Source organism: Aulonocara stuartgranti (assembly GCF_965226115.1).
Source record: "Aulonocara stuartgranti genome assembly, chromosome: 12".
Classification (NCBI taxonomy): domain Eukaryota; kingdom Metazoa; phylum Chordata; class Actinopteri; order Cichliformes; family Cichlidae; genus Aulonocara; species Aulonocara stuartgranti.
Window position 1 is genome coordinate 8198622 of NC_138948.1, and position 27991 is coordinate 8226612.

The 27991-nt window shown below is 38.1% G+C and overlaps 1 protein-coding gene across 2 annotated transcripts; it reads left to right on the top strand.

The window, feature by feature from the left end:
- The first annotated feature begins 909 nt into the window (after nucleotides 1-909).
- On the top strand, nucleotides 910-27854 carry cabp7a (calcium binding protein 7a). Of its 2 annotated transcripts, none has more exons than XM_082553752.1 (5): nucleotides 910-2018; nucleotides 19528-19671; nucleotides 19818-19930; nucleotides 21712-21862; nucleotides 24586-27854. In XM_082553752.1, exons 1-5 carry the CDS (start codon nucleotides 1910-1912, stop codon nucleotides 24714-24716), a joined length of 648 nt encoding a protein of 215 aa, XP_082409878.1. In that variant the 5' UTR covers nucleotides 910-1909; the 3' UTR covers nucleotides 24717-27854. The 2 variants fall into 2 exon arrangements, with proteins under 2 accessions (XP_082409878.1, XP_082409879.1); XM_082553753.1 differs by lacking the exon at nucleotides 910-2018 and adding an exon at nucleotides 15179-15466.
- Nucleotides 27855-27991: the final 137 nt, after the last annotated feature.

Genomic DNA, 27991 nt, shown 5'->3' on the forward strand with positions numbered 1-27991 from the left:
AAAATGCCAGCCAGCACTTTGGATATTTTTATATGCGCACTTGGAGTGACTGAGTTTGGAGGAGTCCCAACTTTTATGAAACATTTTAGACTTTGGAGATTACAATTGATCAGGTCTCTTTTGACCCAAAATAGGTGCTTCTTCAACTGCTACAATATGCATTCACCGCCATTTTAATGGTTTTTTTAATTGCCTGTTAAAGGGTGCAGACAGTATTTATAACTTTAACACAAAAAGATAAGACGAGTGAGGTTGAACGTAGCAGATACACAAAGAAATAAACTTAATAAAGTGGAGTTCAGTAACACATTTGTCACTCTTTGTCAGTTGCCACTTGGAAATATTGGTAACTTGGAAGTATTACAGTGTCTAAGACCACATCTCTAGGTTAACTACTGTACGTGTTTATTTGCTCTTTGCTTGCTGCTGGTGTTGACAGCACCTTAAAGGCAGCACTGCCCTGCCAAATGCCAAACATGTCTATCTAGACTGTTGCGTCATTTTACCACCACAGAACTGCTAAGCTACAGCTGTTCATTTCAGAGGGTCACTCTGCACTGTTATGCAGCTGAGTATCCAACTGGAGAAGATGACACAAAAAAGCTGCAGTGTCTTTTAACTCCCTTTCTCTTTTAAAAACTATAAATCACTTCCTACTCTTGTTTTCCCAGGAGTCAATTTACACACTGACCGCAGTCTGAGCAGCTAAATTGGCAGTATTGTGTATGCAGCTTTGCGTCATTACAAAGGTTCTAGTGCATAATAAGTGCTATGCCTTCAGCCTCATGGATTATAATTTAGGCATTTGGGGTTGCAAGCCATTCATCCCCCCGGCTTTCCAGCGGTAGAAGGAAATCAACCATACACCCACCATTCATACGGTAATCAATCACACTTATGATTTTAGTGTAATGTCGGCGAGCAACCGGAATGCTCAGGGTGAGAGTAATTAAAAGGGAAAAAAGAAGAAAACAAAGATCAGAGAAACCGACAGGGCAGGGAGGGTGTATTGCGTTTATGTGCTGTGTTGTGGGATTGCCTGCGTCCACACGCTGAGCGTATAAGTGTGTGTGTAAGTGCGCATGTATGTATGTATGTGAGAGACAGAGTGACGGGGGCGATACAGAGAAGGGAGAGACTACATATCTGATCCACACAGAGAGCTTCCTTTCACAAAAACACTGAAGACTGAACAACTGGATTGCACTGCGCCCAGTGCTCACGACCAATTAAGAGCCAGCGAGTAATTATTGTCTGTAAGGATCCGGATGCGCCCTACTTTACCTGCCATCATATCGGGCTTTTAAGACACACATTTAGATCTTTTATGCTATTCACTCATCATTAAAAAAAAGATTTTTAACACGTCGTTTCTGTGGATGAAGCTGGCTGGAGCCTGAGGACGGAGTGCGTCAAGTTAGCGCATGTATCCAACAAGTGGATGCATGTGTTTCATCACGGCAGGCAATCATCGGGACTAAAAAAAACACAAGAAATCGATGGATTCATAACCCGCAATTTTATCACAATTGTTGTTTACAGCAGAGACGGAAAACGTGCTAATTAGCTCAGATGTGGAGGTTGTCTGAGCTGATGGTGATGTTTCTATGTGCGCATTTTGTCGGTGTTCTGCACTGCTCCTTTTACTGACTTTGTGTGTTATTCCTTCTAAACATATAACAACTGCAGAGAGGTAAGAGCCCCCCCACACACATTTTCTTGCTCTTCATTCATTGACCAAAAGGCATATTGAGGCGGACACGCTGCGGAATCCACGTTTTCCCTTCGCACCCCCAGCCCCTCATCCATGGATTTGCTTTTCCGTCGGTGACTGAGCGGGGAAGTTAGGATCCTCTCTGTAGACATTTCTGTATGACGAGGGCGCAGGTGGTATCCAGAGGTCGCAGCCATGCCGATGCATCCAGTCACCTCCACGCTGATGTACCGGGGGATCTGCACCATCCCTGACATCCTCTCCTACAGCGCGCCGGTGAACCTGCCTGAAGACGAAGTAGAAGGTGAGAATAATGATACCTGCTCACATAGAACTGAATGTTATCAGGACTTGTGAGTATACGGGAGGTGTTACTTTGTGCAGCGGCAGTGTATGTGGCCGCGGTCAGCTCCTGCGGTGGAGTTCCTTTAAACTGACGCGCGGTCAGGACCTTGGACAGCGCTCGGAGAGCTTTGATTTAATACACAAGTATCGAGACTAGAAGTGATTTGGATTTTAAGGGCAGTTTTTATTTTCACAGTTCCCTTTCTTTATCTTGTTATATAAAACAGAATGTGCTACAATAATCCTCATTTTCGATTTTTTTTCACTGATTGAATAAAAAAAAATGTTTTCAGTCTATTCACATTATCACATCATTATTTTCCATAAGTTCAAAGCAGGATTTCTTAAGAAAGGAATTTTGTTATAAAACGTTGCTCTGTGAGGTTAGTGATGCATTGGCTCGATCTAGTACCAGAAGCTAGGGCTGGAATTCACTGGCCTGTTAAGCCTGGCCACACTGACACTGAATGGTTTAGAGATATTTTATGCATCTTATCCCCATCTTTCCTGAAGAATGTGAAGCATTTGTCCCACATCTGCAAGATTATTAAATTAAGGGTAAATCCCATCATTTTTAAAAAAGTTGAATACATCTGAAACATCACAGCACTAAATATCAACACCAAGAAGCATGCTGAAAAATGACAGCTACACAGGACAATGTGTATTTCAGGATCATGAGAGCGTTTATGCCAGGAGTGCTTGCAATATGAACCTGTGACATCTGCACATTATCATACAGCAGCCCCTGAGACATGACTGAAGTCCCCAAGTGGATGTGATTAGAGGAAGTTCTTGTTTTGCTGCAAGTGTGTTTATGCTGTAAGCTGACATATTAATGCTAAATGATTCGTCCCCTGCACCTCTGATCCTTTTCCCCCCATAATGATTAAACGCACTTTCTTTGAAAAACAAAGGACAAACACATTTCTGACAAATTCGACTCCTTCGCTGGACAGATTCAGAGAGATGAGTGGGCACACAAACCTTTAAAACCTTTTCTTGACAGCTGCATTTCATGTATATGTGTGAAGTACAGACAAGCCTGGTCTTGTGAAAAATTTCTGTCTGTGAGTGCTGGAGCACAGACACCAAGAAGCAAACTGCTAATGTTACCTGCAGGTGCACAAATTTTGTCTCACATAAACAGGTTTGCATTTGCAATACTTGCAAAGAACCACTTGTAAACACATAATACGGTTGGCATCTTCACACTGAGGTTGATGTTAATTATAAAAGCTGAGTGGAAGAGGCCAAATATATATTGGTTTTGACTCCCAGAGGGTATTCAAAGGCAGAACATCCCCAGTGCATTTTGAACATTCTGTTTCAGAAAACACCAGAAATATCCAGAAAAGCTAAGACACGCAATACACATCTCCCTTGTTCATTTAATGCTTTTTGCCTTTTTCTTTTCTTTCATTTTTTTTGCTTTGAAATCCAAAAAATAAATAAAATAAAATAAAGATCAAAGAGATACATGTCAATGCCAAAAGTGATCCTTGCATGATGTTATGCTCTTAATTTCAGCATTGCATCACAGTGCTTTATTGTCAAACATGTGTACTTCAGGTTTCAGAAGTAGCTCTTGACTGTTGAGACTGACAAATCTCAGTTTTCTTTTCACCCCACCCAACCACTTTACTGTCAGCTCTGGATGCAATAAACAAACAACACTTCATTTTAGCTGCAATTAGTCAAATCCACTTATCTGCCACATGTGTCAGGAGACAAAGTGAGCCATTTGGGTTTTACAGCTCAACTTATAGTGGCAGTTTGATTGGAGAAGGCTGTGGTAATGCACAGTTAACAGCAGTGACAGAGCCTTTTGCAGCTGTTGTGATGCTGTGTGAGGGATGCCTTAGAGAAAGCGAAAGAGGCAGACTTTTAAGCCAGCGTCAATGAAGGGATTTGAACATTGTTGTTGTTGTCGTTGTCAAGTGACAGCTTCACAGCTTTTCCCACTAGAAAGCACAAAATGAGAATAATATAGAACATGACAGGGCTGAATGGTTTGTTGAATAATAGCAGAAAAAGAAAATGAAATGTTATGTGCCAGTATTGGTGCTTACTTTTAGTTAACTAAATTTTAAATCTATGGAAACAATATTGATATTACTCTCATTATTGTTTTCAGTGTCGCAGAGATGGAAGACAGTAACGCAAGCTGGAGTTAATTTATTCTGTGCAACCACTGCAGCTCTTAGAAAGTGTATTAGCCAGTATTACCATAGCTTCATTTCCTATTTAAGCTGTAGACAGTATATAAAAGATGGGCATAGCTTCTGAGTCCTCTTTCACCCATAAATTGAACAGTAAAGCTTGAAACAGCCTCTGAGTCTAAGAAGTGAAGCCAGTTTCAGTTTTCTGTGAATATAACTTAATGCTCATTTTGTTCATTACTCATATTAGTCACTATGAGATTGTCTGTTATTAAGAAACAACTTCTGTCCTGTTGTTAGTAGGAACATAAATTGTTTCTGTTTATATTCTTAATCCAAATCTGCTGAGCACCTTCGTCTTCCACACAGCCAGAAAACCTATGTAAAACATCTCAGATGGAGGTTTCTATGTGACGTAAAGGCTTGTGCATTTTGCACTCAGTCTTATTCCAAAGGTGGAATTTATTACGACTGTTGGAGCAGCTGACAACTGCACAGACTCGCCCTTATTTTCTAGATGTTGCTGTCAAAAGTAGCAAGAAAGTGATGAGGAAGAATAAAAGTCGTAGGACCTCTTGCATTAAAAACAGACATACATATTGTATAAAGATGCCACTGCAGTATTGGTGAGTGGTACGCTCCAGATGCCAAACATGATTTTTTTATGTGTGACATATTTTAACACAAAATCACATTTGGGTGATTTATTTATTTTTTAAATGTGCAGCTTATATAACGAATAACAGAAAAAATGTTTTTCTTCTTTATGTAACGACAAATTTTAAGTGAAAGACGAGGAGACAAGATTTTCATTCTGGATCTTAACTGACAAATTATGATCAAAAATAATGCCCAAACCCTAAATATGGATATCTGGAATAATATGGCTACTAGTACTTAAAGGCAATTTTAACAAACTGAACTTCCAGTGATAAAGTATTTCCTAGATTGGAGACACTGCAAATATTGAAAACATAAAAATTTAAAATATATAGTAACATCATTAAACATATTTTGATAAAATTTTGACAGCAGTGACGTTTCAGAAATGACTTGTAAATGAGGAACGCATTACCCGAGCGACCCTGTGGCTCTTCTCTAGAGAGGGACGAGAATTGGCTGGAAGTGTGAGGTGTCACAATCATCAGCTTGGCCGTCAGAGATTTGTCAGAAAATGAAATAGCACATTAGTGAATATGTGTATGTGAGCGCATGTAGAGGCATAGGAGGCTAAAGCCCTATTGGCACACATAACCAAGTACTTGATTTTCAATTACTGGCTTGGACACCCAAGGGAATGGACCAGTGGCACCAAACATCTTGACCAAGAAGGCTGTCTAAGCTATAATTGAAAAAAAAAAGAAAAAGCAACTAGATTTTTTTCTAATGCTTTGTGTGTGTGTGCATGTGTGTGTGTGTGTGTGTGTGTGTGTGTGTGTGCATGAGAGAAACTTAGAGGTGGTAACAACTACTTTAATGTACAGTAATGTGACCATAATTTGAATTGGACTCCAGATTGTCCATTTCCCCTCCTACACAAGAGGAAAAAAAAAAACAGTTGGTCATATTACAGGTGCTCAATATAGTTTAGACCTCCTCCACCACTACACACACACACACACACACACACACACACACACACACACACACACACACACACACACACACACACACACACACACACACACACATTTATATATACACACAGCTCAGTGTCAATATCACTGCAGGTGGAATTAAGTGGGTAGCCCATTTCCACACAGCCTAACAACAGCACTATTGGAAGTAGCTTCAAAATAGTCCCAAGGCTGAGCTTTAAGCATTTGTATCAGGTCCCAGAGAAAGGCTCATGGAAATAGATGCCAGGAGATGCTGGTACACACGCAAACGATAAGAGAGAAGCAAAATGTTTGCATTTTCTTAGCAAACTTGCGATAATACAGTTTGTTTATTGTTGCAGTTGAAATCTCCTCCGCCTTTTCCCCTGCACTGTTGAAATACACAAGAACATTGAAGGAAACATCTGCTGACACAACTTTTAGTTCCATCTTTTCTTCATTCCCTCTGTTTTATGACCGTGAGGACATCTTTGGAAGGAAATGTGCTTTTGTATCGTTTTTTAAATCAGCCCCAAATTTCCTCTGTTGCTGACAGACTCTTGGAAGCTTCGCCCCGAAAAAATACTCTGTATTCATCATGTATTCATCAGTAGTAAATAAATTCGGGCATTAAGGCAAATTAATCCATTTGACATACTTATGCAAACTGCTCAAAAAGCCAAACAAAAGGATAACTCACCAGTTTTCTAATAACATAATTTTCTGCCTAAAAGCAAGACCATTATAATGGCTATTTATGGAAGGAGTAAATGAATTCATAACAAAAATAAGTAAATATCACATTAGCATTATATTCTACATGTCTAGCTACCAGAAGGAAAATGTTAGTGCATATTAGTTTCAGCTATTTCACATGCTTGCAGGTATTATTACTCAGCACATGCAGCAAAATAAACATGTAAGCAGTCAGTATTTGACATAATTTGCATAGAATTTACAGTGAATAGACATTGTATTCGAAGATTTTAATAAAACCTGTCTTTATTTCTACTTTCACTGTGTTGGTATTAGTATTAAAAAAGATTCTCTTAATCATCATTACGGAAAGATGCAAGCATATCCCGACCCCAACCTGTCACAGAGCACCAGCAGGGACAAATCTCTCACGGAGCATTTTAAACTCACCAATTAACCATCTACACAGCAACTGAAATCAGTGCAGCCTACAAAGTTATCTCTCCATTTGTGCACACTTGTGGCAGAGTGAGGGGGCTTTCCTCGTCTCAAGATCAAACACAGATTCGACTGTCGTCTGCACCCCTCCCGTGGCACAGAGCCGCCGAGATGGTGCAAACGGGAAGTGACTGGAACAATGAGACTGAAATCAGTGAGACTGAAAGCTGGATTTAGAGATACTGCATTTTTAGTATTATTTTATGAAATATCAAACAAATGATGGTGAGAATTTACCACTTCCTTCATATATTTGTGGTTACAACAATATCACTAAATGGAGCTTTATATGTTGCTTTGTGCCAGAGAAAAAGACACTCTGGTGGGAGAGAGAGGATGTGAATGTAAAACCTTCCTCAAACAACCAGCAGAGTTTGATTATTTGGATGATGAAACTACTGAAGTCAGCGTTTTTGTGGTAGTGTACAGGACTGACTGCAGAGCTTGTTTACTTCATCAAAATGCATTTAGAATATTGAATATTCAGATTTAGTTTATTCAATGAGTTTTCCTCTCAGTACCAGGCATTTAACATTTACTGGGGCTTCTTTTTCAGTTTTTTTAGTCATTCCCTTGGCAGAGTTTTTGTGACTGCAAATCGTTTTGACTGACAGCTACTCAAAAAAAACCACCGACACCACTGTGTTTCTAATGGCATAAACTGCCTGTGAGGCGTTGTTGATGTTTCTGCTCGACTCCTACTGTAGCTGCAGCAGCAACATTGACTCATTTCTTTGCCCTGAGGTGGAGGGTTGACTTCCATTCCTTTGGAAATACTTACATGAATACAAATGAAGATATTTAAAGACACCGGCATCTGCTCGGAAAGACAGAAATTATGCGTATAACGTATTGCTGGTGCAGAATCCGTAGGCGTTGCGGGGGTGTACTTCTAAGGGGTCAACTGAGACCATTTTAAAGCATATATATTGCTAAGAAGATTTGGACATAACAAATGACCAGTGCTGATAGATGAAGATACGCTGGCTCATTTTCAGGAGTGTGGAGTGTGCAAACGATCCAGAAGTGTTTACCAAAACCAAACACTTATTTTTCTCTCCTATTCACATCAGCTATCGACTGCTATTTGCATGCTCTCTCCTAGGAAGCCAAAATTAGCTCAATTATTGTTCTCGTTCAGAAAAAAACACCATGTTCTACCCTTAAATTGGATCCCCCCAAAAAACATGGCTTGCATCCTTGAATCCTTGAATGCTTTCATACCCTCCTGCAGAAGAGTTTGTTTTTATCTAAACACTTTCTCTTAAAAAAATATATTGAAAAAAAAAATTAACAATAAAGTGAATCAAGCTAATAAATGAAGTGCCTTTCTACTGCTGAAACCATCGCTCTTGTACTCACAAATCAAGTCCTTTTCACATTGATACAAGTCTGCCAAACATCAAGCTCAAGCTCAAAAGGGCTTTTGTTGATTAACAAAGAAGAAGGACGCACAGCAGCACAGACTGCTGTAATTTTTCAATTGCTCCAATTTTTTTTTAAAAAAGCCAATAAAGCCAGCATATTCATTATGAATTTGACTTTTTATGCACATGGATTTGTGAGTACCAGTGAAGGACGGTGAGATAATGTTGCGTAAGGTTAGAAGAAAGATCAAAAACCTGCAGAAAAATCTTACGGAAAACTCTTTCCTGCCTACTATAAAAAATGATAAAAAAGGATATATAAAAAACACAAGCAAGACAAAAACATTAAAATAATTAATTTTAGAAGAGAAACCCAAGTGACAGGTGCGTGTCACTTGGGACGGCCATTAAAGCGCCGTCCTTGTATGTAATCAGGCTGAGGATAATAAATCTCACTTTGTTTTTCTTCCCATCTCTTCTCAGTTCTGCGTAGATGCAGGGTCATCTTACACAGCCTGTAAGACAAACAGGCAGGCAGACAGGACTGGATTTGAAAATGGATTTCATAAATGTATCACCTGCCTGGATGGAAAAGCTCTGCTTGACATAGATGGTGAAAAAGATGTTAACTGAGCCTCAAATGAGCCTCTTCTTAGAGGGCAAAGTGCCCCAGCACCACAGGTGTCACCACAAGGTCACAGACACACACAAAAAAATCTTAAAGGGTTTGAAAATTGTCTACCAGAAAAATATATGAAGGTTAATTTGATTAAGAGAATTTTAATTTTGAGGTTATGGAGTTGAAAAGCAATTTTTTTTCAGTACCATAAACAGCAAGCATAAAGCAGGGTGGGAATGGGCCTGACTTTATCTGGAGGTGACTGGATCACATCTCCATTCAAAACTCTGATGTATTGTTTTCACACTTTTTTGAATAAATCAACAAAATAAGGGGAGATTTTGAGGTATTCAGATATATATTTTTTCTCTGAACAAAACCTCCTCTATGCAATATTTGTGGTGATATGACAAACAAAGCATTTCCCCCAATTTATTACCTAAGCAGAAGACAAGTCTTCATTTCTTTGCATACATCTTTTCTTCATAATGAGGAAAAGAAAAAGTTAAAGTCTTGACACTGACATTTATTATTTTCCTGACCCTTGTTATAGTTTAGTTATTTGACATTTCGATCCCATCGATATCTATATACTCATATAAATTCTGAGTTAATCAGTCAGTGTAATCTGGTATGGCATTCTATCACGCCAAAATGGGTTTTGATGAAAAACATGTGCTGCAGACTAACGGGGAATATCATGAAATGCTTTGATTATGGCTGCCTGGTGGCTTCAAGTTAAGTCATTTATTTCCATCTTGATTGATTGCCACAAAGAAGTGAATCCCGCAGACTTTATTACCTGTGAAATGAACTGTGATGAGTTCTGGGAGGTGAAGTGCTTTTTCTCCAGGGTAATATTCCTTTCCTTTGATGAACAATACACCAAAAGTCTTTATCACGCAATAATAGTGGTAGAAAAACAACATCCATAAGTGAGTGTGCACTGTTAGCCTGGTGGAACTGATGGGGGGAATGTACTGTGTAGTGGAGGCTTTTGATTCTTCCTGACTGACCTGTGCTTGAAGTGCTTCTGACGGGTTTTTGTCTTGTGGCTATCGGGCCCATCTTAGCTTGGCATCATCTGTGATAATGAAAACTTTATGCCTTGCAAAGAATAAGAGTGAGAGAAGAAAGATGGAAAGATCTCCATGTTTTTTTTTCCTTTTCAGAAAAGAAAAACTGAACATCAGACTAAAATTTCACTGCCTGTCACTGGCTACAGTCATTCAAATAAAGTTTTTCCCTGTGGTCACTTCAGTGCTGCATTGGCAAAGTTAAGGCACTTTAAATTTTCTAACGAAGGGTGGAATTTCATTTCAAACCCAAAGACGAGCTCCCCTCCCCCCCCCCCCCCCACACACACACACACTTCACCATATACTCCTTTCAAATCCCCAAGAGCCTTATTAGAAGCCTGTTATGGTAATATTTAAATCTTTTGGATGTCCAAGTCAGCCCATATCCAGCTAAAGATGGATTAAGGTTGCTATGAGTGTTTAAAAATAGTCACCCAAGGTTTGCACACACAGAGCAGAGCAGTGTTTTTCTCACAGTGATAAGGTCTCACATAAAGAGTGGGTGTGCTTCAATTACCGATCCAAAGCAGCCCTAAGCAGATGCAGGTCTGAATGAGGCAAAGAGGATCCCTGGCTCTGAAAAACAAGCCCTGGATTAGGTTCACGGATGCGTTGCTGTTACAAAAGCCCTGGCATTAGTCTGCTCAAAAAAACACCATGTGTAATTGGCAAAAGTTTTAAGTGAAGCTAAATTTATCCTGAAAATGGTTAAAAACCAAAACACTCAAAACTCTCAAGTAAATATTTTCATTGTTTAATCTATTTTCTGATTTTTTTTTCTGTCTTAGCACTTTAATATGTTAATATGCTGTGTATTTGGTTAGTATTAAACTATAATATGTGTGACAGGATAAAAGCAAAAAACAAAGGGGGGAAACTAATCTTTATTTTTGACCCATTTATCTCATATTAGATCTGTAGAATAGCAACTGTTAATATCAATTTCTTAACTTGTTAGTACTAAAATAAATTAGACATTAATGTTACTTAATTAACTTTTACCTGTCAAAGAAAAAGTCCCAGTGTTGCTTAAAGGAAAACACTGCAGAGAAAGTGGAACTTGCGAGCCTTGTCGAGCCTTTTCCATTTATATGCATGAATAAGCTCCACTTCTAAGTGGTTCCTGACTTTGTTTAGAGCTGTGTACAGACTGTTTAGCAACTCCGTGCTGCTGCAAGGATGCAGCTCAATTCACTGATAAACAGCAGTATACAGGGAGCGTAGTGCAAAAGGGAGTGCACTGCACCTTTCTCTTGTGGGTGTTCTGCTTTAGAAGCTTGGCTCTTTCAGCCGCTGAGCTTAACTTGAGGTTTCATTCTATGTCAGATCACACCACAGGGGACTATGTGGCATTGCATCTGAAGGCCAACAAGCACCTCTGTACATCAAAGCAAATATCACATGCTTTCAGTGAAAATATTCCCACTTCCCTGGTGAAGCTATGGTCCCAGAAACAGAGCTGAAGAAGCAGCTTTAAAAAGAAAAAAATCGATTAAATGATGTATATTAATAAGGCAGAAGCTGAAAATTACATTAGTCGGAATTTAAAAGGCTGGAAGCAAAAATAAAAACTTTTGGGATGCAGTGTAAAATATAAATAAACACAATTCAATGGTAAACCCATATTTTATTCACAAAAGAATGTAGAAAACATCACATTTTTAAACTGGCACACTTGAATGGTTCAAAAAAGTTGGGACAGCGGCGTATTTATCCATGTATAGCATCCCATCTTGTTTTAACAACAGTCTGCAGGATAGTTGTTGGACTTCTAGGAGAGGAATGTTGTGAATTTAGCTGCTCCGCAGTCCTGGGTCTCCTTTGTAGTGTTTTTCATTTTATGATGTGCCAAATGTTTTCAGCTGGTGAAAGGTCTCGAGCGCTTGCAAGCCGGTTCATCACCCAGACCCTAATATTTTACGGGGGTATGTGTTGCTCTAAAACCATTCAACATTTATTGTGCTTTTCAATGTGTGTGAGCATCTTCCATAAGCAATAATACACAACCCATACCATCAGATATGCAGGGACCTGATAACATGTCAGGTGGTCTCTTTCCTCTTTAGTGAAGAAAATGTGATGTCCATATTTTCCAAATAGAATTTTAAATTTAGATTTGTCTGACCAAAGAACAGGTTTCCACTTTGCCTCCAATTTTAAATGAGATCAGCCCAGAAAAGACTGTGGTGTTTCTGGATCATATTCATATACACCCATTTCTTTGCATCATAGCATTTAACCTACATTTGTGGATAGCATGGTGAACTGTGTTCACATACATGTCCCTGAGTCCATGACAAAATCATTCCTGCAGTGCCACCTGAGGCCCTGAAGATCACAGGCATCCAATATTAATTTTAGGCTTTGTCTCTTGTGAACAGAAATTTCTAGATTCTAATAGTCTTTGATGATACTTTAAACTGTTAATGATGAGATATTAACAGTTTATGTTGAGGAAAAATGTTTCACACTTTGTAGAAATATAGATATATATTTTGCAGATAGGTGAACATCTGCCCATTTTCTGAGAAACTCTGCCTCTAAGATGCTCCTTTTCGTATCCTGTCATGTTACTGACTTGTTGCGATTCAGAATCTAATGAGTTGCAAAAAGTTCCTACAGCTGCTTTTATTTAGACCTGTGTACAAGCCTTTTATTGTCCCATCCCAGCATTTTGAGATTTGTTACTGCCATCAAATTCAAAATTTCTTAATACAGAACAGTTTCTCAGTTCATAAATTTGATATGTTCTCTTCATTTATTTACATTTTATGCAGTTTCCCAAGTTTTTCTGAGCAGGGATTGAAAAAACATGGCATTTTAAAGGGAACTGCTTGTCACTTGTACGGCCTCTGGTTGATTTTTGAACAAGTCAAATTTGACATTTACAAACAACTTTTTCTCATTTTTAAATTTTTAAAATTTATTATGCATATCCTGAGAACCAGCCTATTCATTTATGTCCTCTGTTTTTGGTCTATATCTTTTGACTTATATGAGTGACCTTACAAAATCCTGATGTACTAAATAGAGGACATCCTGGGCTTTCAATTGATATTTCATGTGTTCGGGTGGCCTCCAAAGAGGCAGGAAATCTCAAAAAAGTTCATTGGGAAGGTTCTTTTTTCTCAATTCTCAGGAGGATATGCTGATTTCAGAAAGCTGCTTCCTTATGAATTTTGTTAACAAGTTAAACAAAGGAAAAAAGTGAAAACATGACTAGGTACAAGTGAGTGAATGTAAGGACAAGCTTCTGGCTCGGTAGCTTTCACGATCTTCTGCATCTTCCCATTAAAAATGCCCTCTGGCACTGGTGCCCAGAGACAATGATGCCATTTTAAAGGCTAGCTAGGCTGAGCATTTAAAACCTGTTATACTCAACTTAAACAAGTATTTGTCTCTTTGATTAGTGTGCAGTGCAATTTAATTAATTGATTTTTCTTTTTTTAAATTATTGTTATAGAGAGAGTGTCTTCTTTACAGTACAGTTAGTACATAATACATATGAGTCCAGTCCATTTTGGGCAAAAGAATAAAATTAAAAGGAAAGAATAAAGCTGTATCTTCTGGGTAAAATTAAGATATAGTGCTATCTCTTTGAGAATTTATTTATCTGGATAGAATGTGGTCAAGAATAGAAAAATTAATTATTTTAGAGACTGATTAGTCAGCCTAGTCAGCCTATGGAGATTACACATGGTCTTCTTTACTTCAGAGATTTGTTACTTCATTCAAGTAGCACTCTGGCCTAGTTTCATGTGGAACCAAGTGGTTTTGATAAAATATTTGAACTAACTCTAAATTTTCCAGCATTATGCTCATGTATCTCACAGGACACGATAATCCATTCATTATATTTCAAGCCTGTACAACACAACAGTTTCAGTATTCTGCAAATGATGTTTGTCACCACATAAAATCATCCTCCAACAGGTTATTTTTAAATAACAAATATAATGATACACTATAACTACTAATAGTAACACTGCTACTTTGGCCTTTGATCCATGAAAAGGCTTTCATGAAGGAGATCATTTGCAAAAACAGTTTTGGCACCTCATTTGAGAATGTGCTTGCTTCCTGCGAGGCACCAACATGTTTTAGCAGCGTCTGCTGGAAAGCCCCTCTTTCTAAAGTAAACAGATGGAGCAGGGTCCTCAGGTGGATACTGAGCTATTATTTTTTCTATAAACAATAACATCATACCCAGTGAAGGAAAAAACACAGCTGGAGGCTCTCGGTGATTCAGAATATATCTTCAGTTAGACATTTTGCAGTGGAAATTGATGTCAAAACAGCTGCTGTGAATGTCACCAGACTTAGCTTTATAAATTGCATATCCAGACGTAATCTGTTGAAAAACATGATTTTTAAGTAGCCTTGTCCCCTTCGTGCAGTTTCTTTTCTATCCTATGCATTTACTTGATTGTAACAGACTATTTCCTGGATTTACTACTATACAGTACAGCACAATTATATGCTCTTTTCTACCATCACTGACATTTTATGGGTTTTTTTTCTGCTGAGAAATTTGTTGTACTGTCACACTGTCGATATTACCTTAGGCTTGTCTATTCATTACCCTGCTTCAAATGATGTACACTCGTTTAGCATTAGAGTTCAGTAATTTAACGGCAGCTACTGGCTGCAAGCTGAAAAGTATTTTAAAAAAACAATTTTATTTTCCTTACCCAGAAAGCTTTTATTGGAACTAAATCCTATAATAGAGACAGGTTATGTATTATTTAGTAGCAGCATTCACTTATTGTTTCCATTATTCATTCCAAACCTACTCAACATTTTTCTTATTTACACACCTAAATTATCTTTGTCTTTACTCTGACCTGATCTAAAACTTCCTCAGACGTGTGGGGAATTTAAATGTTCCTGAATCTTATTACAAAGTCCGCATGAGATTTATCATCAGTTGTGAGGGACCAAGCAGCCAAAGCAAAGAGGAAACAGGCAAAAAAAGTATCTTCAAAAAGGGTTTTCTTTATTTTAACCCTCAAAAAGTCCAAAATTAACAAAATTCAAAAACATATTTAGCAGGCCCATAAAAGAGGTCAACTAAAAATAACTTTACGAAAAGTAATTTCCAGAAACTTAAACAAAACAAAGTGAGACACAACTTAACTCACAAACTGACCTAATTACAAAGACACATGAGGGTAGCTTTTATAATGATTTGGCCAAACCATTTACACACAATAAGGGGGGGAAACAAAAACACACTAATATTAACTAAGCACAGAATAACCTAACTAAACCTAAAACACCCCTGCTCCTGGTAAGCCCATGGTTGGTCCTGCTGAGCAGGCATGTTGTTCCCAGAGTCCTCAGCCACGCCTTTTGCCCAGACAGGAAACAGCCACCGCCCAAACCCAGGTAACTCAAAGAAAGAGAAACATAATTAATATAACAAAACATTTTAGAAAAACCACACAATGCTACTATGTGCGCGCCTCATAATATCAGTGTTAGGTTTAACCAAATGATTAATGAAGAAAAGCAAACTAATAAAGTGAAAAAATGGACTGACTTACCCCTGTGTAGCTGATGCCATCACATCGGTCTTTAGTGATACATTTCATCTCAACAAACGAATTACAAATACTGCCAATCTGACATGTGATTTCCTGAGCACTATGTATTGTCTCTTTAAGATTCATCCCCAGCTCTGCTCTTGTGTGCTAATCAGGCTTGTAAGACGAGGATGTGACAAGTTTCAAATTGTAGGTGACTCGGTCGTGGATGTTGTTGCATAAATTAAGGGATTCAGTCCCTCGTGAAAGGTAAACAAGTGGAGAATGAAGGGAAATATGCAGTGGGGCAAAGAGGAGCAATTAACTGCTGAAAGATTTCCCATAGTGATTGAACTCAAGGTTTCAAAGTTTAGAAGAAGCTTTCTGCTGACACAGAGTAGTTGCAACACTTAATGCCCTTTGCTGTCGAGTTTGTTAGTTTATGTTTAAAGTAAGTGCTGTAAAAATAATACTAAAAACAAAAGAAAAAAAAAAACACACACACACATTACTCTGATTTCTTACTGTTGTAGTGTGGATTTCTAGTTGTCTGTGATGGGGGGAAAAAAACACTTAGAGTGCCTCAGCTGCACTTAATTTGAACACTATCTGTCATAATGCGGCAGTGTGCAGGCAGGATGGGGACCCAATCGCAAACTCACGGAGGCAGGAATGAACTCAAAATTCACAGCTTTATTGCTGGAGAGCAAAACCATGCAAACTAAACTGGGAAACTATAACACACAGCCATGAATAAGGGAGAACACGACGCAGAACTGAGAGAGACGCGGACATAAATACACAGAGGGTTAACGAGGGAAGTGGGGGAACACAGGTGACACTGATAATCATAACGAGACACGGCAGGAGTAAACACAACACTGGCGGGAGACTGTCAAAGTAAAACAGGAAGGGCACAGAGGTGCAGACAGGAGGAGAGAGAAAGCACGGGGAGAGCACAGACATACCGGGCTGGGGAAACATGGAATAAAACACAAGGAGGGGAGGACTCACCGATACACAGAGGGGCACACAGGGGGTAAAGTCACAAGGGGAAATCAAATAAGGAACATCTTAACAGAACAACCTAGGAACCGAGGCATAAATAAGGAACAAAATACAAAACGCGCGAAAACTAAGAATGCTGGGTCAACATGGCCCAGGATCATGACACCATCAAACTAATAATTATTATTATTGTTATTTTTATAATTATTATCATTGTTGTTGTTGTTAATACTGGTCAGTGGATGTGAGATTTGATATGTTAACATTATAAAAACATCAAAAGAAATGATTAAAAACTAAGGGACTCATCAGCTCCTACTTGTATGTCGTCTGCTACTCTAAACACTAAAACCCAAACACTCACAGTGGAGGATCCAACAGACTGGGATGGTTTCATTAACCAGGAAAAGGCAGAGATTTTGTACGCCAAAATCATAAAAATCAGAAGAAATGGTAGCTTTTTGATCATGTATTTGTATTTGTACAGTGTTAAAGTGGTGGATGCTCATGTTAAAATCATAATATTATATTAAAATTAATTTATAATTACATTTGAAATGGCAAATATATTAAAAATATTGCATGATAAGGTCATTTTGTGTACACATCATTTCTATGAGCCAAATACTCAAGCTTTGGATTACATGAATCTGCATGTGATTCATGTAAGAGGGGACGGGATATCCTTGAGACCCACATAGCAAGGAGGTCTGGCCCGGATCTGGTATCAAGCCGGCACTGCTGGCTGACTTCTGGCATGATATGTCATCCAGATATAGGCCAGGCCTGGCATAAATGGCACTGTTTATGTGATGGCATGCAATATCTGACTCAATTGTGGTTTGGGTTATGTGGCCCAGGCTCATAGAAAACAGGTCTGGCCCGGATCTGCCATCAAGCTGGCACTTCTGACTGACTGGTGTCATGGCAAACTGTATGTCAACCAGATGTATGCCAGGTCTGGCAATGATGGCGCTATTTATGTTCCTATTTTCCTATTTTAGTTAGAAGATCCACATGCCATGTTGCAATACTGTACTGCTATGGTAGCCAACGTTTCAAATGCAGGTTTGACAGGTTTGTGAGTGTACACTTTATCCAAAACCTAGTGAGGTTTACTCATGTTTACCACTGGGTGGCTGTAGCTCATGCGGTAGAGCCGATCCCCTACTGATCGCAAGGTTAGTGGTTCGATCCCTGGCTCCTCCAGTCTGCATTTCACATCTGGCAAACCAGATCTGGGCCACCAAAGGGCCGTCATTCTTTGCCATACGTGGGCCATGTGTAAGCACATTGTGTGGGCCAGATCCGGGCCATACCAATTTTGCTATGTGGGGAGGGGATATCCTTACTCTAGTCATACCAGCCAACATGTAGTTCAAACCTTCTGTATATGAGGGCCAGCCAGTGACACGATAACCGGCTCAAAGGGGTAGTAAAGCGAGGTTAGCTAAAACAGGTCATTTCAGACAGTGGATGAATTGAATATACCAAGGGATGGTATAAGATTAAGGATTATTCGGAACTGCGATAATGAAAGGCTGCAAGAAACCCAAACAGAAATATAGAATTGGGATTTACAATAAGTCACCCTTCAATGATAAATGAAAAATAAAAGACCTCTGTTCTAGTTTCAGGTTCATACACAGTGAAAACATAAACTGAAATGCAGCTCTCCTTCAATGAAAAGATTTAAATTGTCAAAAGAGAAAATAAACCAATGAACACTGATTTTAGAACAAGAAACTCTGAGCTATAGTGACAACTAAATATTCTTAGTAATACTGAAAAAATAACTAGACAGCTTGGGGACTCGAAGCTCTATGTACAAAAAGAGGAAGGGAAAGTATTTTAAGCAATGCTTATTCCCGTGATGTATCTTGATAAGATCTCATTGTTAGACCATCCCTGCCTCATAAAGGCCCATGCTGTTCAAACTCCATGGCTACAGCCTGAAATGCAGACTGGCTCTTAACAATTTGTAGTCTCATGATCCAAGGTATTGAATTTATAAGATTTTTTTTTTTTTGTCTCATCGGTAAGCTCCTCCTCCACAGAAACGGCTCCAAACATACTACAATTGAGGTTTGGTTTTAATGTGACTTGAGTTTGTAGTTTTTCTTCAACTGATGACAGAGAGTGCATACATTTGGATACAAACTGTAACTGATCATTTGTTAAGATACTTAATAACAAAACAGACTCAAATACAAAAAAGCCACACATCCAACAGATGTTTTCAATTTGGACTGCCAAATGTTTTGACACAAACATCTCAAGTCTCTTTGGACCCCACAATAATTAGATTTCTAACAAAATGATAAGTATGTGTTTGTGCTGTGGAGCTAGTTTAAAATCAGCTCATCACTTTTACTGTAGCAATTCCTTCACATTACAGTGAGTGATTTTATTTCATCTGATGATGCCATTCCTTACACAGAGAAGTTTTACAGTATTTTTGAGTTGCTGGTCCATTGGTAGTTTCCAATCTCATTTCAACCTGACTGTCATTTATTAAAGAATTGGCAGAAAGCATTTACCAGAATGTCTCTGTTTTCCCTCTCAGTGTGGCAGAATTACACACTATTTTTAGATAGTAAAAAAACAACAACCTTCTGTTATTTAATAAGTTTAAATCATCCCTATCAAAATACAAGGCAGAGACTACTGCCCTTACAGTTTGTCTTGATCTCACTGCGTTGTGTTCAAGGTTTTTTTTTTTTTTTTGACTCTTTTTTTGGCAGTTAACTTGTGTTCTCCTGAGCTGCCAACCCCCATATAACTATGACTCAAGCAGTGATGCAGCATAACAAATGTGTCTTTGGTGTGTGGAAAATTTCCCACTTTCATATCCTCGTTTGCCGTAAGACTTCAGCTTGTGTGTGTGTGTGTTTGTGTGTGTGTCTTTTTCTGCAGAGATCCGTGAGGCCTTCAAAGTCTTTGACCGCGATGGGAATGGGTTCATCTCAAAGCAGGAGCTGGGCATGGCCATGCGTTCCCTTGGCTACATGCCAAATGAGGTGGAGTTGGAAGTCATCATCCAGAGACTGGACATGGATGGTGAGGCCAGCAAACAGATTGGATTTTACTATTTTAAATCACAAAAGCGCAGATGCTTTGTTCTGCTTTTGCCCACAAAACTAGGCTTTACTGCAGAAAAGAAAAAATCAGCTATAATGAACACTAACTGTTCCTCTTTTCTGCAGGTGACGGCCAGGTGGATTTTGAGGAGTTTGTTACTCTTCTGGGTCCAAAGCTCACAGCAGCTGGGTTACCAGACAAATTCAGTGGCACTGACTTTGACTCAGTTTTTTGGAAGGTGCTCATTATAAAACATTATTTCTTGTTATTAAAAGGAGACAAAGACATCATTAATGTGGTAAACTTCAAAGCTATTAAACATTTAGGTTCTTTAAAGGAATAGCTGTTTAAATTGTTACATCCACTGATTTGTTAATGGAATCCTGGATCTTTGTTTGCATGTGGCGGCAGTCTTATCACTTAGTCAAGTCAATTTTTCATGCAAAATAGATATTAATTTATTTACAGACACCTCATTAGACAATCAGCTGTTCATTTTGACAGTGTGATAGAAATTAGTGGGGATGTAGCTCATGTCAGGGTTGTTTTTGTTGTAGCTGTGTGATAATAGCATTGAAATGCCTGTCAAAAAAAATGAGGTTCCAAACTGAGTCTGAAAGAAAGGGAATTAATGTGAGTTTTTCATATGCTCAGTGCACAAAAGAAGAATCACACCTGCTGAGGGAGTCGAGAAGCCCAAGAGAGTGTTGCATAGCATCGTGTAACATTATATAACAGAATACTAGTATGAAGCATGTGCTGCTGGATTGATCACACAGTGCCTTCAGTCACAACAGCGAGATGAGCTCAGGCTGAGCTCAATTCATATGTGACAAGCTGGGAGTGAGACTGGTGTCTGTGCAGTGATGCACAATATTGACACCAAAGGGTCATTTATGTGTCTGAGATGCCAGGGTGCTGACGAGACTGACCAGTGATCACTAATTAAGAAATAAAACATTGATAGTCAAATTAAGAATACATAATACAGAATGGTTTTATTGTTCTGTGAACAAATTTCTCTTTAACAATTCTGTTCACATAAAAATGAGAAATGAGAAATTAATAGTAGTTTAGAAAGTAATTACACTCACCAGACATTTAATTAGGTAGACCTTGCAAGCACTGGGTTGCCTTAATTCTTTGTGGCATGGATTCAACAAGGTGCTAGAAACATTGCTTCGAGATCCGCTCCTCTCTGGATAGTTTCTTTTTTTCTGACCAGTCCCTGTATACCATAAAAAATGGTGGTGTGGAAAAATCCCAGTAGATCAGCATTTTCTGAAATACTCAGCCTAATATGGCACCAACAACCATTGCTCATTCAAAGTGATTTAAATCACCTTTCTTCCCTGTTCTAATGCTCAGTTTGAAATTGAGTTACTGCCATGTAATTAGCTGATCAGATATTTGTATTAAACAGTTGAAGAAGTGTATCTAAAACAGTGTTCAGGGAAAGTACTTTAGATTACACCAACTAAAGGGGAATGTAAGGGATGTGGTAAAGGCTAGTAAATACTTTTTTTGCTGCCTTATTCACCTTTATTAGATTGACTTCAGCGATTATGTTGCATTTGTTTTCCATTTTATGAAATATTTAAGATAATCTAATATTTATTATTTACTGAAAAAAACACAAAATCCCAAGGTTAAAATTTTAGATCTGGGGCACATGTTTCACCTAAAATGAGGAGCTTGCACTCAAATCAGAAATAGGATTTGTTGAGTAACAGATCCACCTGGGGAATCTCTCACTCAAATTTTCCTTTGATCTAAATGTCATTCATTTAGAAATCTAAAATGCACATTGATATCACTCATATTTTCCATCTTCTGGTAAAGCCTACACTGCAGAAAACATTTTCTTTAAATTACAAGACAGCAGTGCTATTTATGCACTTACATTCTCTTTATATTTTATGCCTGTGTGTGTTTATAGATTTCTGTCTTTGCATTTGAATGTTTTTACTGTGCCTTCCAGCCTGTGTCCACGTTAATGTTTGGTGTGTCTATCCCCAGTGTGACATGCAGAAGCTTACAGTGGAGGAGCTGAAGAGGCTACTGTATGACACCTTCTGTGATCATCTTTCCATGAAAGACATCGAAAACATCATAATGACTGAGGAGAATCACATAGAGAACCCCGAGGACTGCCAGGTGGACATAGACAGTAAGGAACCTCCTATATTTCAGCATACTGCTGTGTGTTTTGTACCCTGAAGTTAAAGCGAAAGTCTAGAACGTAATCAAGATTTTCTAGAGACAAAATAAATAAATAAATAAAATAAACAAATAAATGAATAAAATATGAATATTGAATAAAAAATAACATTCTGGGTTTTTTTTCTTCTTCTTTTTTTTTTTTTTTTTTTTTAACTTTTAACTGCTTTGTAGAAATTAGCATTGCTTATAGGTTATAGGTCCCTAAAGCTATATGAAACATGGTGTAGCTCTTCATGGTGTATTTAAAAGATATGACATTTACATATAATAATGTATTATTTATGCTAATAACAATGTCTTTGTAAACAAAGCACAAGGTTTCCTGGGCTGTTCAGGCCCTGATAATCACAGACACTCTCTACACACAAATGGTTGTTAATTGTTGTAAATGATATCTGTTATTAATTTCACAAATGATCTTCACTTGTAAATTACATCACATTTGCAAGCTCTGTCCTTTTCTATGATTATGTACTTGTCTAAAGTATGAGATTTCGAATTATAGGGAAAGGCCAGTATAAATAGTAAAAGCACTAAAAGCAACAATAACAAGGACCATAGAAAGAAGATGAAAAGACAACAACACATAAAAGCAAGTCTGGAAAAAATGGGGCTTTTAAGAAGGGATTTAAAAGAAGTCACGATTCTGAGAGCCCTACCTCCCCAGGCAGGTCACTCCAAAGCTAAGGGGCCCTGCTAAAAAAGCACAGCCACCTTTAGATTTAAACTTTGACTTTGAAAAAGCCAAGAGGCCTCCACCTGTGGATCCAAAGCTGCTAACTGGCTAATATGGGGTCAGTATTTCTGTCATGTACTTCAGTGAGGAAAATCTTAAGATAAATTCTAGAATGATTAAGGAGTCAACAATAAGTAAGCCAGGATTGTGTAATGCGATACCATCTGCTAAACCTATCATGGTCTCTGGGTCTTTGAGTACTTTTTCTTTCTTAAATGTTTAATTCCTTTGGCTTTGTGTAAAGAAATGTATGTTCAAGTTCTTTTCTTTTTTGTTTTCTCTTGACATTTTTTGTATTTTACTATATATTGTTAATTATTATATCTTTCCAGCAACCTCTGTCTAAATTTTTGCTTAGTATTAAAGGTCTACTTTTTAGGTTATCTCTGGTTTTTTGTGTATCTTGGTTGTCAGTGTTTATTTTTCTATATATGCCGATGTTGTTATTCCCTTTTGTGTCCTAAGTCTTGTTCATCTCCTGCTTTGTATAGGTTTTTATTGCTTATTTTCTAGCCTTGTTTATTTAGTGAACTTCATTTAGTTCACTTTGTGTTTCCATTGTGTTTCACTTTGTCTGATGTTTGTTTGTCTTTCTGTGTTCACCTGGTCCTCTTGTCTTCTTCACGTGTCAAGTTAATCCAATTCTCCTATTCTGCCGTGTCACACTTCCTGTTTTATTTTATAACTGTTGGTCTCTGTGTCGTGTGTTGAGCTTAACTTCCCCCCGCCTCTCATTGTGTCTCCAGCTGTGTATCCCACCTGTTAGCTCTCCACTTGTGAACCTGTGTGTAATCTTGTCTCGTTCATTGCTGTGATGTCCTCATAGCTGTATCTTTCAGCTCTCTTCTCTGCATTGCTGAGTATCTCCTTGCTTGGTTCCCTGTGAGTCTGTCTTTTCGATCACTGGCTTTCTTCCCGAGTTGGCCCTGAAATTTTGGACTTTGTATTTTTGGACTAATCAACTTGTTTTGAATTAAGCTTCCGCCTTCCAGCATCCAATTCAGTTTGCTTGTACTTATATTGTCCCAAATCATAATAATAATACAGTAACAACTATTTACATTGTCGAACAGTATGAATACATTATTATTTCTTTCAGATTAAGTTCTCATACTTCAAAATTCCCCACAATCGCATTTGAAAACAAAAAACAAACAAACAAAAAAAAAAAACCACACCAAAACTCAGCCCTCCCATCAACCAGTTTCTCCCATCAGCAAGCTCACTCGATTAAAATGTGCTCTAGGTGCTTATCAGCAGTAAGTGAACTGCTGTGCTCTTATAGGCTGCTGTTCTGTAATATGAAAAATATGACATTATTTCTACTCCCCTCTGTCTTTCTTCTCACTCAGTGGGGGGAAAAAAACAAAACAGAAAAAACAAAACAAAAAAACAAATTATGCCTCTTTATTATTAGATACATGAAATTTGCTGATGATTTTCTCTCAAAAGTAATTTGATGTTTTCTCCTATGTAAATTGTTTTTAAACAATATTTTATCAATTTTCATTTATTTATTTTTTATTGGGGAAGCGGAGATGTAAAAGTACAACAGATATGAACTCTAACTTTACTGGAGATGATTCTGCAGCTGCGTTGGACCTAAACAATTACACCTTTGATTCACAATAGTTTTGATGATGTTTTGTCCTTTAATATGCCAGTCGGGTGCCCTTTCATTGGTTTATTGTTCCAAAACTCCAATTAACATTTCAATCTAGATGTAATTATGTAGCATACGGGTGTGAAAGCAAATTTTCTTGGCTGTGCACACTCCCCTTCATTTGTGTTCTTGTAGTTGTATGATTTTGTGGTGAGCTTTTCATTTGGAAATAACAATCAAATGTCTTTCAACCATTAAATAATACCAGATTCAGTGGACCTTCAGCTCATTTTGCTTTTCCTTGTGTCTCTTCCTACTTCCTTTTCCCCAGGCTCCAGCCCGACGCAGCAAGTCAAGCAAACTTGTGTGCGCAAAAGCCTGATATGCGCCTTTGCCATTGCTTTCATCATCAGCGTCATGCTCATCGCAGCTAATCAGGTGCTGCGAAGTGGCATGAAATAAGAGTTGAGGCGTTTTCTGCCTTGACCAGCATTTACTGGCTACCATAAAAGACTGTGAAGATGAAACTCAAAAACAAATACAGACAATCACATGCGTGTAAAATAAAACATGACTGTAGAATACAAAAACTGGAGTCCCCAAGGACACAGACATTTGTCTTGGTGGCAAATACATGCCGACAACTTACAGTTCCAAGGACACCTGGACCTTACGTACCAAGAAACAGTGGCGCTCTTATAATGGACAACTAACTACACATATCACTCTTCGTAACACAACATTTAGTATTCATTAGCTATGTGCATTTGAGCAGTGTTGCATTCAGTATGGTGGCAGCTATAGAGAGTTTAGTGACTGTCCAGTTTTGTATTTGTTCAGTGTACTATGGGGTTTGTTAATATTAAATAGAAAGAATCTGTGAAATATTGTGGGAAGTGTCAATGTGTGCAAGGTCTGGAGTGCACGGTGCTCTGCAGAAATTGTATGGGGTGCAACATTGTTCAGAACCACTTGGGAATAACAATAGCTTGGTAAGAAAGTGAGATAATAGTTTATAGGGTTTAATAGGTTTGCAGGGCGGTGGATGTGACTGTGTGGATGCTCCCATTCATTCACAGGCTGCGGGGCTTAGCAGGATGGTGCAGGGTGAAGTAGGTTAACTGTTCTCGGGGGGAAGATGCTGAACTGACAGGCAACTGGCTGAAAATAACTGGTCATGCAGTAAACACTCGGCTCTGTCTGCTTTGCAGGCTTGAGACAATGATCATCATCTATGCATGACATGCATGGATTTAAACAGTCGTCTTGACACATTTGTAAAAGTTCTTCTTAATGTATTAATTGTTATGACTGTGTACTAGAGCTGTTTTCGATTCCTTAATGAAAACTGTGAGCAATTGTGTGTGGTGCAGGGTATCAGCATTCACAACAAATATAAAGCAAACAACTGCATGACAAAGAAGGGCTGTGGTAATATACAGTATGCTCCTAGAAAAAGTCTTTTTTTTTGGAATTGCTAAGCTATGGACATGCAGGCCTGAAGTCATCACACACTCACGGGGCAGTAACTGAGTAAAAAATACATCACTCAAGTATTTAAAGAATATGCATCTGGTTGGTAATAGGGAAAAATGTGAAGCAATGTATTTTGTTCTTTTTAAGTGTTTTTATGTCTGGACATGTTGCTAAAGAGCAATAACTGTATGTGAAATAGACACAAGACGTTACACAAAACTCAGTACAGACATGAATCCTTGAAATTGTTTTGCATTAGTTTTCTATAGCACTTCTAGAGCAGATATATTTGGTGATGTTCAAGGGAAAATGGAACTACTGTCTTATTCATTGAGATGGAAAGCTCAAGCACGAGAAGACTGTATGTCTGAAGCTGCCCATTGAGTTAAAGTTTAACAGGGGCTGGATGGCAAAGAATTGCAATAAAATAATAACATGTGAAACAACACACAAAGTGTGTAGTTTAGATTGTTGTGCATGCAATTAGGTACGGTCTCTTGTTATTAATGTGTATTGTACATATAAGCCAACATTACCAAAGCTAAGGAGGAATCTGTGACTGGAGAACTGGGCCACATAAGGGCACAATTTCTGAAATCTGATCATTTTGAAATATTGAACAGAAATCAGAAATGCTGCAGTCTCTTATAAACTTGTATTTAACACCAGCCAAAGATATAAAAAAAAGCCCTCCACAGTACCCTGAAAAAAGACTCTATAAAGACAGATCTTATGAATATCCCTTCTTAAGTCGTGATGTATTGACCTTTTGATGATACTGTTTTCTGCCCAAGCCTCTACTGTGTTGTCTGAGATGCGAGTGTTTTAAGTGCTGCAGTGCTGTGTCCCTCATTCAGTAGATCTGAGTCAAATGGGAAAAAATCATCATTCTGCCACTGCCAGCTTCTTATTAGCAAAATTCATTTTTAGCATACATTTAAGTTACGCTTTTATAAACTCATTGTACCCTGCACTACTATTTAAATGGTTCACAAAAAGATCTAATACTGCTCAACAACAATGTCTATATAAATTATTTTGGCAGACGAGACGTCGTCATTGCAATAACTTGGAAATCATGACTAACCTTGTGTTATAGATGGTGTTTTCTAAGCTTTCGGGCACTTGCAGAGGAATTATTTCACCAACAATTAGCCAAATGAGTTGCAGCTACTTTCATGAAATTGTATGTCCAAAAGCCTAACTTCAATCCCAGTTTGATTTTTGTTAATACCCAAAGTTATAGCAGTGCTGATCTATATTTTTTTAATACTTTGTTTTAAAAATACTCAACTTCTAACTCCTCTCAACCTTATACATCCTCCTTTTTCATGGGTGCCTGTACTACACAGGAAAACAGCTACAATAACCACTGAAATGGTGCCTCGCTGTTTGCTTGCATTTGGGATCTGAGGGAGTATTTGGACCCAGTAATGGCTATTACATCAGACTTAACAAGGAGATTGGCTGTTCCTCAAACTTGGATCTAAAAGGAGCCAAAACCACAAACAGGAATCAAAAACACAACTATCTCACAGAGCCAGGCAGGGTAAGGACTATCACATGCACCTCAGCAATTTGTCAAAAGTGTCAGCTCTTAGGGGAACACAGACAAAAACAATAAAAGTCCATTTATTCAGATAAACCTTTGTTTCCATTTTGCACTTTAACATGTGCTGCAACGCACAAATACAGCTCACCGCCATGATTGTTCATCCATTTCCAAAAATAATTTAGACATAAAGAATCACTTTACCATAGATGTATCTATTTTTTTTTTTTTTACTAGAATGTGATGAATAGATTATTACCTGACTGGCAAAAGATGCTCGCATTCACTTCCTATATTACCAGTGAGGGAACATTGTCATTGGGGAATAAAGTTATTAATTTGATTTGTTGCCATATTCTCAGACATTTTGGCATTGTACACAAACACAGAAATCCATCAGACATGGATGTATTATTTATTATCAGAGCAAAATGTACAAACCAATATTTATTTTCTTTTAACAGGTGAAAAAAAACTGTACAAACATGTTGGTAGTCTACTGAATGTTCTGCATTGCACTGTACTTTATACCTGTCTTTGGATCTTGCAAAAATGTTTATTGAACATGTGATATCTGTTCATTGACTCCACCTGATGTTCTTCTATGTCTGTGGAATAGTGTTTCACCTGAATAAACCATATAACAACTGTGTCTATATTGTGTCTGAAATCATTTTCAATTTGTCAAATCCTCAATCACAGACCACGG